The sequence below is a fragment of the Corvus brachyrhynchos genome, unplaced genomic scaffold (assembly GCF_000691975.1).
Source record: "Corvus brachyrhynchos isolate BGI_N302 unplaced genomic scaffold, ASM69197v1 scaffold246, whole genome shotgun sequence".
Classification (NCBI taxonomy): domain Eukaryota; kingdom Metazoa; phylum Chordata; class Aves; order Passeriformes; family Corvidae; genus Corvus; species Corvus brachyrhynchos.
In genome coordinates, this window is record NW_008238447.1 from 883544 (window position 1) to 899319 (window position 15776).

Sequence of the window (15776 nt, forward strand, 5' to 3'; positions counted from 1 at the left end):
CACCCCCCCCCGCCCCCCCCATATCTAAGGAGGAAAAGGAAGTGATGAGCTTTTGGAAAATTAGGTAGCATGGATTCCTACAGGGCACATTCACCAAGGGCATATATACAACAAATCTACATGAAAACCATTTATATGAAGAGTGATGCTTCCCTTATCAGCTCATGTGTGAGTACAGGGATGTGTTTACATATGTGCATATGTACATGTGTGCATTGCTGCACTCTGAGCCGTATGTTTAAAATGTAAAAATTCTTGTCCTTTACTGACAAAATTTACTAAATTTTACTTTTATTTTCTAACAAACATAATTTAAGAATACCGCTTACCTTGTATCTATAAATTTTCTTAGAAACAGTCAAACCTGTTATCAATATTTTGGAATATCTCACTTGTCCTTAAAGCCCATTTCAGAAAAGAGAAGCCCTGTCCCTGCCTGATAGGAGGTTTAAATTGAGACCTAAAGCTGTCTATCCAGCCCTTCTCTTTTTTCTGATTTTGAAGAAACAGGCCATTTGAGAGAATGCTTCAAAAGCACGTTTCCCACAGTAATTCAGAAGACTATTTCAAACAATAAAAAGAGAGCAAACACAGCCCATTGTACAAGTTAAATAATATATACACTTTTGAGTACATAGAGAAATGGGAATCTGGCTCATATCTGGTCTTTGGAAGATTCACAGGAAATTGATTTAATTAAACCTCAACTACTGGTGCAAATGTTTCCCTTTCTTCCCAAAGGGAAATAAAGTATTATATTATTCGTGTTGACATAATGCAGCAAAGCTTAACCAAGATTCTTGATCTCCATCTCACAAAGGTTTACAAACTAGCAAGACTAAAAATCATTACTGAAATATGCATTTATCACAAATTGCTGCATTTTTACCTACATGTACTATCAAAGATTCCCACTTGTAACATCTTATTCACAGGGAAATTCATTAATATGCTAATTACCTGGCTAGCAACCAGTGATGACTGACAATTTTACTTTAGCACTACATGAAGAAGACATGACAATAATTTTCTGCTGGAGTTCAAGCAGAGAAGACACTGTATTGCGTCAGTATATAACTCATTTAGGGAAAAAGACTTGCATTTGTCGAGGACCTTTAAGAACAGTCTTGCCATCTGCACCCAGAAATATATATTTTTTAATTAGCCACTCTAAAAACAACCATGTTGGCTGAAGGGAAGGGGGAGGGAGGCTTGTCAAAATGATGTATTTGTCCCTCACTACCTTTCAGTGCTCTTATGCAAGTCTAATTTTCTTCCTAGCCAGCTCACCTCTCTGGCCTCCTTTTGTTTCATGTCCCATTTCCCATTCTCTTCTAACTTCTGAACTTTTGTTAGTTCGCTTTTAAGGAGAAAGGGAAAAAAAGCTCAACTCTTTCCTATTCATTTTTTCCTGGATGGGGAGTAAGCAGAGACATGAATATGGCACCCTCATAATGATTTAACTAGGTCTTAATGAAATTTTCATCACAACCTGCTGTTCAATTTAATGGCCTTTGAAAGACAATAGAACAATGGCTAGAGGGAAGAAAAGATTTTTTGTTGCATGCATTTGCAAAGCCCAACATTCAGTTGCTCCCCCTCCTCTCTCTCCCAATCTCTTCACAAAGCTGTAGATCTTTTGTTTGTACTGTATATTTTCATTTTAGGAGAGCTGAGATAATGCACAAGCTCTGTAACCATTCTCATGTCTATCTGTGGCCTTTCCTTAATGGAGTTTGTGCAGCTTGTACAACCTCATACTCAACAGAGTATTTATACATTGCCCAGAACTCGCTGTTCTTTCCTCTCTCAGATAAAAGCCTGGTCTCCTTCCCACCCATTCCCCCCCGATCTTTTCCATCCAAAGGCACCATGTATGTTATGGCACTGACCATTATGTCAACCTAAAAGCAAAAGAAATCCTGTAAGTAATATTAAAAAAATGCTTAGACAAGTAATTTGTTTCCCAGCAGATCCTTACTGCATACTCCAGTCAAGAAAAGCCTAATTTACAATCCTGTCATGCTTGTGTATGTGCCAGCGTGTTTGTATCCATACTTTCATTCTAGTATGCAAGGTTGTCCTAAGATTTTCTTGTAGGTGCTGTCACTTCATGCTTCAGCACTGAGATTGGCCCTGAGAGCCCTGCTTTAAAGCATCTGAAATAGATTTGCACAACAGGATAGGTGAGTGTAAATGAAAATAGTGTCTCATTACTGTGCACTAGGAAACAAGGCTCAGTATGTTCATACAATCGGCTCGCAGTGCCCTGAAAAGACAGCTGTAAGTAGGCATGTGGATATCTATGGAGAACATGATGAGAACTTCATCTTCCAGTCAGGACTTTGACTCTGCCCCAAACAGGCAAAAACTAAAAATCTTCATCTTTCATCTTAGTCTCAGCCCACAGAGCACAAGTGCTATCACCACCAACTGGAGAGAGGGTCTCAAAAAGACACCAGTCCTCCAGAAATGAATCCTATAAGCCAAAGCTGAAACTTGCTGGCCACACATGATGCAGGGAACACACGCATTCTCTCCGTCTGTACAGCACCTGCACTACAGATAAACAGAGGATAATGTGTCCCACACAAAAGCTTTCATGAATTCCCAGTTTAACTTCTTACCTTTCAAATAATGATGTGAACACTAGATCATGTCACAAAAACATTGATATTGATGATAATATTTCTTTCAGCTCTAGGAATGGGGAGAGGGGAGTAGCGGTGTAAAAGCCCCCAGGTGATTAAAAGTAGCTCAATGCAGGCGTACTGAGGAGATTGCAACTGTAACAAAAAGACCTCTAGACTCTCTTTTTTGGGAAAAGCTAAAAATGTTAGCTATGATGGGACACTGACAAAATCTACCTCTAATGTAGACAAGAACAGTAACATCTTAAATTCTGCTAACCAGGAAAAGCGAACAGAGCAGAAAATGGCAAGACTAAAAAGTATATGTATCCAAAGGATCTGCAGAAAAGAAAAGAACACAGAAAATTTTGGCCAGTTTCCCAGGCCTTACCTTCTGGCTCGTTTTTGATGAGCTCTTCCATTTTCCTTTGCTTCAGGGTGTCCACGACATCCGCGAGGCTCCCCTTGCGCCTCTCTGGGGTTCCCAGGGCTGTGCTGGACAAGGACTCTCCACTCTGACGCCCACCTTCTTCTGCCTTCAAGGGTGAGGTAGATGAGTTGTGCGGGGCAAATGAAGACATCACTTTATTGCCATCAACTTCCTGAAAGGGGAGAAAAACAAGATGAAACATTTCTTTCTTTTCTTAAAGAAGGGGGAAAAAAAAAAGACGGAAAGAAAGAAAGAACAATCCTTTGTTCTTTGAGTTCATTGCTATTTGTTCTTCTCTTGAAACCTTTAAAAAAGGCATGCAATGCTTCAAAAGCACCCAGAACAAAGCCTATCCATAAAGCATAAACCAAGATTACAGGCTGGAAGGAACAAAGATCAGCTTGCAAGAGAGAAACATAAAATACAGTTTTTCCCTAATTGAGAAGAAGTGTTGTTCTCATAGGTTTCCTAATAACAATGGTATTGATTACCTTTAATTGTTTGTTCTTTTACAGCTCTGTTTCTAAAAAAACCTTCAATTTTTACAAGGACCATTAATTTCCTGACTTTATAAAGTGCTTAATGCCTTCATTGGCTAGTTGTTGTAAGAAATAAAATAGTAACCAAACATTAAATGTCCTTCACCATATGACATATTTTTACTCACAGTTCAAGCATTTCTCCCATCTATAAAGGATGAAGCAATTGCTTTCTGTTTTCTAATTCTATTCTCTTCTGTCTTAAACCTTCACTTCTTGTAGAAATAGTATTTTTCACAAAGGTGGTCCTAATGACTTTCCCTGGCAGCACAATGGCAAAGCTCCGTGACTTCCTGGAACACGCACACAACCCTCCTCACGTGAGAGTCCACAGAGGTCTACTCATTAATTTTAACGGAAAGCAAAACTGGTTCCAGCATCTTCAGACTTGCCTTCATTAATGTGAGAGCCTTCTCCTCCACATCTCCTCCAACATAAAGCAACGTTCTCTGCACAAATTCCTTCTCCTTTCATGTTTGTTATACTCTACCCGTCTGTACACATCTCCCAAACCCATTTTTTCCTCTGCTAATATATGCCATCTGTACCTGAAAAACTTAGGTCAATGTCTCCAAACAAAGCTTGCTGCAGAGTAATACACTGCATAAAATATAATGCTGTAAACATGCATAGTTTTTATTTTGATGTGATTTTCCAGGATTTTTTTCACTGTCCTATTACCTTACATTTTTGTACTTCAGCTGTTTAATGAATATTATTTCTTTAAAAAGCCACTGGATCATCTTGTGATGCGAGTTACAGACTTGGTTAAAAAAGTCTTAATTTTTACATTGTTTTCATTCTTTCATTTCATTTCAGAGGGTATGACCGTGATACATATATCTATAAATATGCACACACATTGTTTTTAATTATTTGTGTTATAATTTTCTTTTTTTTTGAGTAATTTTGATGTCTCTGCTCTAATAAACCACAGTACTTCAGAAAAAAAGATATACTTTATAAATAGAACATAAATTGCTAAAAATTATTTCAATAAAATTTGACTAAAGCTACATGGAAGACATGCAATAAAGGAAATATATTTGTTTCTACAGGCTACTTTGTTGTGGCAAAAAGACTACCTATGGTTAAGAAAACTTTTAATGCAAACAGTTTTGAGCAGCTTGAATGTGTTATACTAGTGAATAAATTCCCTAACAGAATCGGATTTAACTGAGATTACAATCTGGGCCATCATATGCCCCAAAAACCAAACCCGGTGATGTTAATGACAGACTTTCTACTGACGTCAATGAGCTTTTGACCAAGCCCTAAAAAATTTTCCGACTCCAATGAACAGAAATGCTCCTTTTCTTTTTCTTGCAACTCCCTCCATTTCTGTTTTGCAGTTGGAAAATTCCTAGTTGCTAACACCGGACTACCAAACTTAGCTGAACCCAAATGCAATTTTTTTCCCATATAAAGACTTGAATAAACTGATTTTTTAACACCAATCTAAACAAGCAAAATGGTTAACTTCAGCATCAGTTCAGATTTTATCTAAAACTCTATACCATTATCACCAAGTGGCAATTTTTTTCCTACACACAAGGCTAAAAGAGGAAATATCTTGAAAGCTGCTTTCTTATTCACACTTTGAAACAGATAAGCCAAATATCATCCTTAGTTACAGTTCTTAAATCTACCTATGCCATCAGTTACATACAGAACAGCGTGTTTCTTCATTTTACCAGGAACTAGTTTCTTGTTTTAATCCAAAGCAGGTCCCAAAGACTTTCACTCCTGTTTCTGTGTGTCACATATTGATCACAGACATAAAGTACTTGTGAAAGTTGCCTAAACCTCAGGTATCACCCCTGCTGTTTTCATGTACATTTGGGGTACATGCAAGTGGGGTTTTTTATGTACAAATATATTCTGAGTATAAAACCAGTTTGTTATAAGAGAAGAAGCATAAGAACCCAAGATTGAATGATTATGTAAAGTAATAACAGAGATATCCTCCTACTACAATGTTGGCTAAAAGCATTTATAATACCACAGTTAGGAAGACTTCATAGCTGAATAAAAAAGGAAAGGGAAGTGTTTTTTAAAATGGCAAATTATATACTAAAATATACAATCAAGAAACCATCGCCGTAAAAGAAGTTTCCTTAGACCACTCTGGTTAGGTGTGCATGTATGCAGTGTTTGCATATCACATACATGGCTATTTATACACTTCTGGGATTTAAGACACTCAATCAAAACACATATACAGTAGGGGAACAGCTGCAATCACATCTCAGTGGGCTAAATTACAGTACCCCAGTGAATTATTCATTCAGAAAGATCTGTAGCAATCACACATCCATTGCGTGATTTGCAATCCAAGAGGAATCCTCTCCTTTCTGTACTGGTGGATGAGAGCACACCCCAGCTTCTGCTGCTGATGACACTTCAACATGTATCCTCCAGCATACTAGCTCCAGAATCTGCTTTCTCACAAGCCCAGGATCTTTTTATTCTGTCATTCACAAAAACAATGCGAAACATGCAACAGTTATCTTGGCTTTCAGTCCATGTCCCTCTCTTTTACTTTATTCTTTCTTATGCCATTACTGGGAGAAGTGAAAAAGCTCCCAGTGGGTCTGGATTTTCACTTGTAGCATGTAAAAGGAAAGGATACTTCCACCACATTAAACCTGCTTGTGTCAATGGTTGCATAAAGCTAAGAAACTTCTAGTAAAGAAAATCCTCTGATACGGCATACAAGAGTTTAACTATCCCCCTGAAAACACTCAGAGAAATCCTTAATGGCAAGAAGATATGTCAGCAACAGTCTAAAATTAATCCCCTGAGAAGAACTTCCCTCCCAACAAATGAGATTTAGCAGGTTCTTTTTTTAAAAGGACAAATTGACATGACTTTCTTCAGTTTAACTGAGAGAAAAGCAACAACACTGTAATGTGGTATTAAGGAACATCAATATCTACTACTGACGTTTTAAAATTAAGTCCATCAAGCCACACACAAGACCCATCTCTCAGCCACCAAACAGTGGACAAACACTCTTTTCCTAGAGAACAGTCTCTCTCAGCTGCGTAACCATTTCACCTGTTCAAGTTTGATTACATTCCAGCCTCCAGCACTGTTAATCCTGGTAACACTTTTATGCAGTCAGCAGCTGCTTGGTGGATGGGGCTCTATTGTTCATTTGCATTGTGAATTGCTCTGCTAATGTGTGCTGGCCCAATATTCCCTCCAACTCTGAGCTGGGATCGTACTCACCAACACCTGATGCTGCTGATTCTTGCTTTTCCCACTTCAGAAAGGCAGACAAGGACCTACACAGATCTTGCTGAAGCAAACACTAGGCCCTTCTTTCCCCCCCAGCAACAGCAACAAAAAATGGGACCGGTGCACATTATGTGTCTTCTGCTTCTGTTCCAAGCTAGAATCCACAGGAAGACTTGTTCATTTACAAGAAAGTTGCCTTGATATTGCCAAACAGCTTTCCACCTATGGAGGAAATACCTCTTCCAAGGTTTAATGATAAAACAGGCTTCTGCCCTTTCAGGATGAGGTCAATAATCTTCCTTTGTTAATCTTGGGCAAGCTTTACTTAATCTAGCCCCCTTGTCACCTTTGTGATTGACAGGAAAAGTCACGTCACTGGACAATGGACTTGTCCTCACTGAGCAATATATTTTTTAAAGATTACACAATGTTACCCTTGCTCTCATAAAAAGTGCAAACATTGTGCTGTTAAAAGAAACTCTTCATTCCAGCTGTATCTTTCAAATTGTCTCTCTCTGTTTCCAGGGTCCAAGGGAGGCCTATTTCAGTTCTTCAGAGAAACATTTAAAGGCTTAATGAAAAGAAACAGGTTGTACTTGGTGAGATTTCCAAAATATCTCTTAGTGCTCTAAATAGATCTCATCTACTCCTTCCTCATCTAGAGATGCACATTACTCCTGTCTGCAATTAAACTCAGACAGAAAACTCTGCTTCTGTGACATTAAAATTTTGTCCCAAACCAACCAAGAATCGAAGCAGAAGAAAACTGAGAACTAAGTCTGAAACTGTTAATTACCACCATATGGTATGCATGAAGTCTGCATCTGCAGGGAAAAAAAAAAAGAAAGATATAATGAGAATCAAGCTGCTGGTTTTGCAGCCAAAAACACCTGGAATAAAATACCTGTGTCTTTAAAACAAGCATAGATATTGTCTGATTTTAAGAAGCCTGCGATCCTAAAAGCAACCAAAAAGGTTCTTTTTTTCAAAGCTGGAATTTTGCCCATAGTTCACTCTTTTAGAATGTGTAAGGAAGACCAAAGGCAGGGTTTTTTTCTCTGTTTTCTACATTAGACATGTAGGCCCATCTATTTTATAGTCTCCATAGTGACCAGGAGGCTGGTAACAGTATGACATAAGAGATAATCAGAAAACAGAATACTTCACACTTCTGAAGACAAATGATTCTCCAGCAATTTAGTACTGTTTCCTATTTTTTAAAATTTATTTTCCCTAACAATATTTTAGGAAATGAGTATCTATGTGTAAGATTCAACAGCAAAGCTACTTCAAGTGAGAATCTGGAAGCTGTAGAAACACTTCCATTGCCCACAGGAGGCCCACCAGCAATTATGAGAAAACTCAACTTGACATTTCCAGTACTTGTTAAGGTTTAAAAGAAACAAAACAGACACAAAATACTCACAAAGCAAGAATGATCTTTAATTTTTTCTTAACCTTCCATTTACAATCCTTGCCTTAATTAATGTCATTAACTTACTTCAGGAGCCTAAGTGCCATCACCATTCAATGGGAATCATATTTTCAAACCACTTAAGTGATTTGGAAAACTCTCTCCTTCTACATTCTGTGTCACAGGGGCTGCAGAGAATGTATTGCCACAAACCTGACTGGTTTAAGGTGGCTGTCAACCTGGCACCTTCAGGAAGATCAAACACATAAGGCTTCCCAGTGAACACTGTGTTTCTCACGTTACAATTTCCTTCCATCTATCTTATATTTAAATAGGTCTTTTATCTGTAAGTCTCCACGTAGTAAAGTTGCTCATCAGTGGTGGCAAAGAATGATCCCAAGGAGATTTAAAAGGAAACAGTGGAGGATACAGTAAGCCAACAGGAGACTGTATAGAAGGTCATAGAAGGGAAAAGCAGGTGGAAGAGGATAAATACATCATTAGGAAGTAAGAACTGACACATAACCCAAAGAGGGATATGTGTGGGGAAGGGCATCATAAAAATAAACCTGGAAAGATGTACATCCAAAGGCTATGGGTCTGCAATTAGATCTATGCAAACCAACCACTATCCTTATACCGATTCTTTATTTTCCTAGGACTGGTTTTAATGATTACAAGGAAATGAAATGAGAGTGAATAAGTTAGTGAATGGATCAGAAGAGTCAGCTGAAGGGGCCATTGTGGCAGAGAGCTAAGAATTTTACCTGAATTAGGTGAACTAAACACAGTGAATAGAGAGGCACATTTTTTTTCTTTTTACTGTGACCATGCTACCATCAAGAGAAATACATTCAAATCAAATACTGATTTGGCTTTACTGACACAATGTATTTGGAACTCCATGACCCATATCTTGGAGGTACTACCAATTATTAGACTTACAGAATCCTGACAACATCTTGTTCTCCCTCTAAAACGTTAAAATTTCGCTTGGTAATGGAATTTTATTTATTTTTAGCAATTACTACTAGCTCTTGTCCTTCAGGTTTTATTTATTTGACATCAAGTGCTGTATCTAATTAATAACCTCTTTTTGATGAAGCAGAGATACATTGGCAGAGATTTCAGTGGGAAGACTAACAGGTACTTCCAGTGCTTGATATCCATGAACCTGGCTGAAAATGGTTCAAAGCTCAAAAAGACAACCATCTGCTACAGGAACTCTGCTACATCAGACACTTCCCTTTCCTCTACCTTTTTCCTCCATATGTAAACTGAGACAGTAATAAATATTTCCTGCAGCTTGGGGCATTTTAGATAATTGATATAAAAAGCCTAGAGATTATTGGCCAAAAGCCTCATAGCAGTTGTGTTTTCATTTTTATTGATGCAATAAATACTGAGCCCTTATATTACTCTTACATTACCCCATGGGGCACTACAGCCCAATCACTTGAAACCGGAAATTGGGAATTCTCTCATATATCAAGTGCCACCCCACAATATCTGACAGGAACACTGAAATGTACCTTGATTTTTTCCAAATACCACGATACTCAAACTGCTGCCAAAACTGCATGATCAAGAGACAATTTCAAACATTTCCAAGGTTTAGAGATGAGTTGCAAGAAACTGTTTGGTTGCATTCACACAAAAGGAATAACTCAAAATCCGTTTTGCACTGATTTCTAACTTTATCCTTTGAGATTTAGAGAGCATAGGAACAGATTTTTCATGGATTTAAGTATCTACAGATAGAAGGAGGTGCCCAGTGGGATTTCTGAAAATGCACAATAACAGATACATTCATTTAATTCTCACTGACTTCATTACAGGTGCCTGAAAATAAAGAGGTGGAACCAGCACAGTGTGACTGGGTGACTCTCCGTGCCTCTTCACCAGACCATTATCAGACTATCTCTAGCACAGAGCACAATCTGATAACCGATGCTTTAAGACAAACATTTCTCCTCTGGCTGTTCTGCATTCCAGCCCATCCCCAAACATACAGCACAAGTTCAGTATTTCTTACTGCTTATCCCATCATTTTTACTTGATTTATTAAAAATCAAAGAATTATATGCAAATTGTGGATCTGTTTGTAGTAAAAATATATGAGAAAATGTTGTGAGTGAAATTTTAGAACTTTTTTATATTGAATGTCAAGCGTGGGGTTTTTTAAATTATTTTCTTCTGTGGTCTATATTTAGGTTTTATTTTTAGCCCACCTCTTTGTCCCATTTCTTGCAATGAAGTGTTCCCCCATATATAAAGTAATTTGCAAATCTTTAGATACTAAATACAGTAAAATTGTAACAACTACTTTGTAATGGGTAAATGTGGTGACATGATTCCTGACACCCATACACAGACCAGATCTCTCCTACTGCTGCTTTCTCCAGCTAAACTCATTTTAAGAAAATAACGCAATATAGGATTACATCTATTTGCTCTCAAAACACTTAACAAACAAAACTGGCATTCTGAGAACTCCTAATATGTTAGCTATAACCTGCAAAAACAAAGAACATGTTGTACTATAAGAGCCTTGTTATCTTTGTGCTAGTAATCTTCATGCTTAAAAATAATAAATAAAGCTCTGCAAAAGCACTTTTAAGACTTTTATGAGCTCTTCCCTGAGGGACTAAAGATCACCCGTAAGACCTTGCTAAACAAAAAATAAGACTGCTTATCAAAACAGCTTGGTAGAGGCTTCAGCATACATTAAATCCTTCTAATAGTTTGGAAATCATGCAGTATAAAACGATTATCTTTGTAAAAATACAAGCTTACTAACCAGATACAACAACTCTGGCTTGTGAGTGTAATAAAACCTATGTTGAGTGTCAAAGCCAGTTTGATCACCAGCTTTGTTACTATGAAACAAACCCATTGTCTGTGCTAATTCCTTGAAAGGAGGGGAGAGGGGTATCTGAACAGAACTCAGTGATAGGATAAAAGGAATGCCATAGGCCAGCAGTGGCTCCTGGACTGTTCCCAGCTTTCATACTTCAATTCACTGCGTTTTCAGATGGAAAGGGATGTCAGATTACTTCATCTGTTCTCTGGTAGCCTACAAAAACTTGTACCAGACAGATTATTTCAATTCATTCCTTTGGCTGGGTGGCTGAGAAGAAGTAAAGAAAAGCCACGTAGGAATAATTAAAACTGCCTTCTCCGTGCTGAAGGTCATTTGGAGGATATCTTGCCTGGAAAGAGCAACCCTCTAAACTGGGGAACAAAAGAAAAGAGAACACCCTGCACCCACAAAGGCTTGTGCTCATGTTCATACTAAGGCAGGGTGATACTGCAAATACCAAAAGCAGGTTTGTAACCCCACTTTTGGTAGGGCCTGAGATGTTTGAATTTGGCTAGCAAAATGTCTCAGAGAGACAGTGAGGTTTCACAATCTCCCTATGAATATTCTACAGATTTTCATTGCTCTGAAACGCTGCCTCATGTTTACTTCTGTTCAAACCCCAACTCTTCTTGTACAGCTGCTTCTTCCAGTGCACTGGATGCTTGGTTCTTCATCCCTGTTAGAGCTTGTACCACCTCTGTCTGTTTTGAACAGTTAGCATATATTTACTTTGTTATTACTGACCATATTTAGGCTTTACTCTCTCAGTCTTCCCTCACAAGTTAGCTCCTACAGCTCTTCAGTAATTTGTTGCTTGCACCTGAAATCCCTCCAGTTTGCTTCTTTTTCTAACATGGCCAGAACTGAACACATTATTTCCCATACAATCTTAACAGAGAGTTATGAAAATCATAATTACCTTGTTACTGCCTTTTTTGTTGCCTTGCTACAAGATCATATCTAATTTGTTTGAACACACCCAAGCATTTTTCAGCATTACTGTTTTCCAAGTGCCTTTCTCTCATTCATGATCTAGGTTTTTGCTGTATTTTGGATTACTTGCTCCAGCTGTATCAATTTGGAACCTTAATGCATTACTTGTTTTCCTTTTTGATAGCTACTTTACCTGGAACATTCGCATGAGATGCATGAAAGACTGTATGAAGGAAGCACAGCTCAATGCATGCAAACTTCTGGACTGAAATCCACGCAACTTGCAATAATCAATTTCTTGAGAATCATTTGCTCTTTATACTTTTGAAGACCTTAGTCCACTCATGCATTAGAAGGAATCTTACACACACCCTACATAAAGGAAGGTAATGAAGTAGGTAAGGGCACTAGAACACATTCCCTATGGAGACAGGCTGAGAGAGTTGGGGGTATTTCGGCCAGAGAGAGAAGGTTTTGTGGAGACCTCAAAAGCACCTTCAGTATCTGAAGGGGCTCTTCATCAGGAACTGTAGTGACAGGAGGAGGACTAATGGCTTCAAACCGCCAGAGGGGAAATTTAGCTTAGATACACAGAAGAAATTCTTTACTGTGATGGTAGCGAGGCACTGGCACAGGTTACCCAGGATAGGTTGTGGAAGTGTTCACAGCCAGGATGCATGGGGCTTGGAGCAACCTGGTCTAGTGGAAGCAGTCCCGTCCCTACCCATGGCAGCAGCTTGGGACACAATGGTCTTTAAAGTCCCTTCCAAACCAAGACATTCTGTGATTCTGTGAAGGGTAGGTATGTGGCTAAATCCACTACACTTTTTAAATAATTGTGTTCTGCTTGATACACATTGTGTATTTTTCATGAGCCTTCTCAATTCACATCTATTTATCTACTTTTACCTTGTATTTGTTCTCTTCCTTTTCAAAAGACTACAACTGGACTTACAGGGTGATAACCATCAAAATAGTCTTTGCCTCCATAGAGATTAGCATCACACTATTTCTTTCTTCTGAAAGCAATCTTCTGGAAGTTTTCACTTTCAAGAATGGCCAGAAAACATAACTTTATTAAAACGGAATGCTACTTGAGAAATAGCTTCACTGTCTCCACTGGAGTTTAAGATGGCATAAGAATAGGAATTTAATGCTTTTATCTAAATTCTCTATTCTACCTGCTTTTCACAGACTTCAATTGCTTTGTCTACTACTAACTCTCTTACACTTCTTAAGTAATGACTACATAAACAGTAATTCACAGGATTTTTCCAAGCAGTAACTGGTTTAATCTTATTTAACAGTTATTAACAGACTTGTTTTCCCTCCCAAATTCAAACCTGTTCTGCTCTTTTATAACTTGATTTTCTTCCTATCTACAACTGTTACACAATTTTAGTGATAGGGAATTTGGAATTCTGGTGTAAACCAAAGTAGTTTCCTCACCTTTGGAGGAAAGATTCCACAGGATATAAGAAGAAAAGGAATATATATATTCTGTGCTTATAAACAGAGAATAAATCCTTTCACAGAAAGACAGTTCCACAGAACATGTTTACAGAGTAGGAATCGAACTTATTTGGATCTTGTGCACTTCAAAGGATGGTATTTGATCAGAGAATGCCAAATATATCAGGATAATTAGTAAAAATTAATATGATGAAAGTCAATCAATATAACATTGATATATAAACATAATATGGGTTAGAGATACTCAGAATTTGTTTAGTTAATCCCCACAAAATACCTTTGTGGTATTGTACATAGAGCAAGTCAGGAAATGGCATGAGCTGACTTGCCAGGTTCCAAAGCACAGGAATGGCAGAGCACATTCAGCATCCAAGGGTTAACAAGAACCAATTCTCTGTTCACTCTTCTGGGTCTTACTACACCTCAAATGGTAACATTATGTTCTACTCCAGAGAGCAGCATGATGTCATTTTATCATTTAAGTCCCATTCTAAAGCTCACCCAAGCAGAGCTTAAACAAGATTTAAAATGTACACAGACCTCACCATTTAGACTGTGGTTGAGTGATGCAAAAAAACCCTAATAAATTCTAATTTATGATAAATTCACAGTTGTTCTAGCTCTGCAGATGAGTTATTCTTTCTTCTGTTTCTGTAAATTGCAGTCAGCAGCACACATTGCCTACTATGAAGAGACCTTTGTGATAAGATGATATCAAGGGATGTTGTGACATTCCTGATTAAGAATTACACAGTAAGCAAACTGTACAGAAATGCTAATTTCCCTCTCCTTTCTCATCACTTACCTAAATTATTCTGAGTAATACAAATGATCTTTATTAGCTTTAAAGCAGTTCATTCTCATTCTCTTATACCATTTCATTAAAGAAATCAGATTCCTGTAGATGACTAAATGCATAATGTATTCTCCTTAACAATTAGTTTTGTGCATTGTTGTATGTCATGTTCACAAACAAACCAAAAAAACCCCAAGGAACATCAATTATTCTACAGTCACAGCCAACTATCCACCATCAGCAGAGAATGAATAACTTTTGCTGGAAATAGCCTTTCTTCTCCAAGGTCCTCCTTGAATCACTTATTTCTGAGTATTCCCTGTAGTTTTCAGTCATCATGAAGTGATGCTGAAAAACCCACAGAATTGCCCAACCCAAATAAGAAAGGCACAATTTTCTCCACTTTGACTGGAAAGAATGTAAGGCTGCTTTATGGTGAGGAAGCACTGCTTGACTAACAGAGCATGGTTTTACAAAATTTCTCTCTTTTTTCTCTTAAATTTACTAAAATTGGGTCTCACAATGTGATCCAACCAGGTATCACTGTGCCTACCAGAACTAAGCTGATGTACTGAAGGTTTCTAACAAAAAGTTCTCTGCAATGCATTCATTATACTCAGCAACATCAAACAGGGAAAAATAATTAAAAAGCTCCTATTGAGCACATAGAGACCTTGAGCACAGACAGGGGGTGAACACAAAGACAGGGTATTTGGTTGTGTGAGTCACAGTTTTTATCCATTTATCTATCTATAAACACACACACACATATATACACAAATATATATATGTATTCATACACATTAAAAGAAATTACAGTAAATTTTGAAGGGTTTTCTTATTTTCCTCTTCCCTTCTATTCTGGTCTACGAGTGTCTACACTTACAGTATACATATTTAAGCACATTCAAAAGAGTTACACAACATTTCTTTATTTCAGTTTTTTTAATCTTTAGATGTACAAGTATGTGGGGATGACTTATTTGAAAAATAAATTGCCTGTGAAATAAGAGTGAAAATCACATGCACATGACATTATACAGGGGAACTATGCAAGAAGCTTGTTTGTATGCTATGAGGAGGCAAAAGTAAGACACATTAAGAATGGTCCCTCTGAAAGGCACCCAATCCTCCTTACAGCACCTCTGACAGTACTGGAGGCTGCATTCACACATTTATATAATGCTCTTCTCAATATACTTTGATTTATTTGATTTGTTATTCAAACATTACAGAGTGCCTTGTAACTTCAGGTTCAGAGAAACTTTCAAAACTAGAGGTCAAAAGATGTTATGACATGACGCCGCAACTTCTGATCTAAACTGGATCCAACCAGTTCAAACTGGTCCAAACGTGTTTGAACCAGTCAGAACTGGTTTGAACTGGCTGGATCTTGTTTGAACTAGTTAGAACCAGTCTGACGCAGCTGGATCTGATTTGAAAGGTTCAGAACCG

The 15776-nt window shown here is 37.8% G+C and overlaps 1 protein-coding gene across 11 annotated transcripts in view; it reads right to left on the reverse strand.

Moving 5' to 3' along the window:
- The window catches only part of SOX5 (SRY-box 5), a 601783-nt gene that overhangs the window by 216415 nt on the left and 369592 nt on the right, over nucleotides 1-15776 (reverse strand). For 10 of the 11 annotated variants that reach the window (XM_017736702.1, XM_017736703.1, XM_017736705.1 and 7 more), the window contains one exon: nucleotides 3022-3232. In XM_017736702.1, coding sequence (XP_017592191.1) covers nucleotides 3022-3232 — 211 coding nt within the window. Of the gene's footprint in view, nucleotides 1-3021; nucleotides 3233-6833; nucleotides 7056-15776 lie in introns of those variants that run through there. The other variant, XM_017736708.1, reaches the window with a different exon arrangement.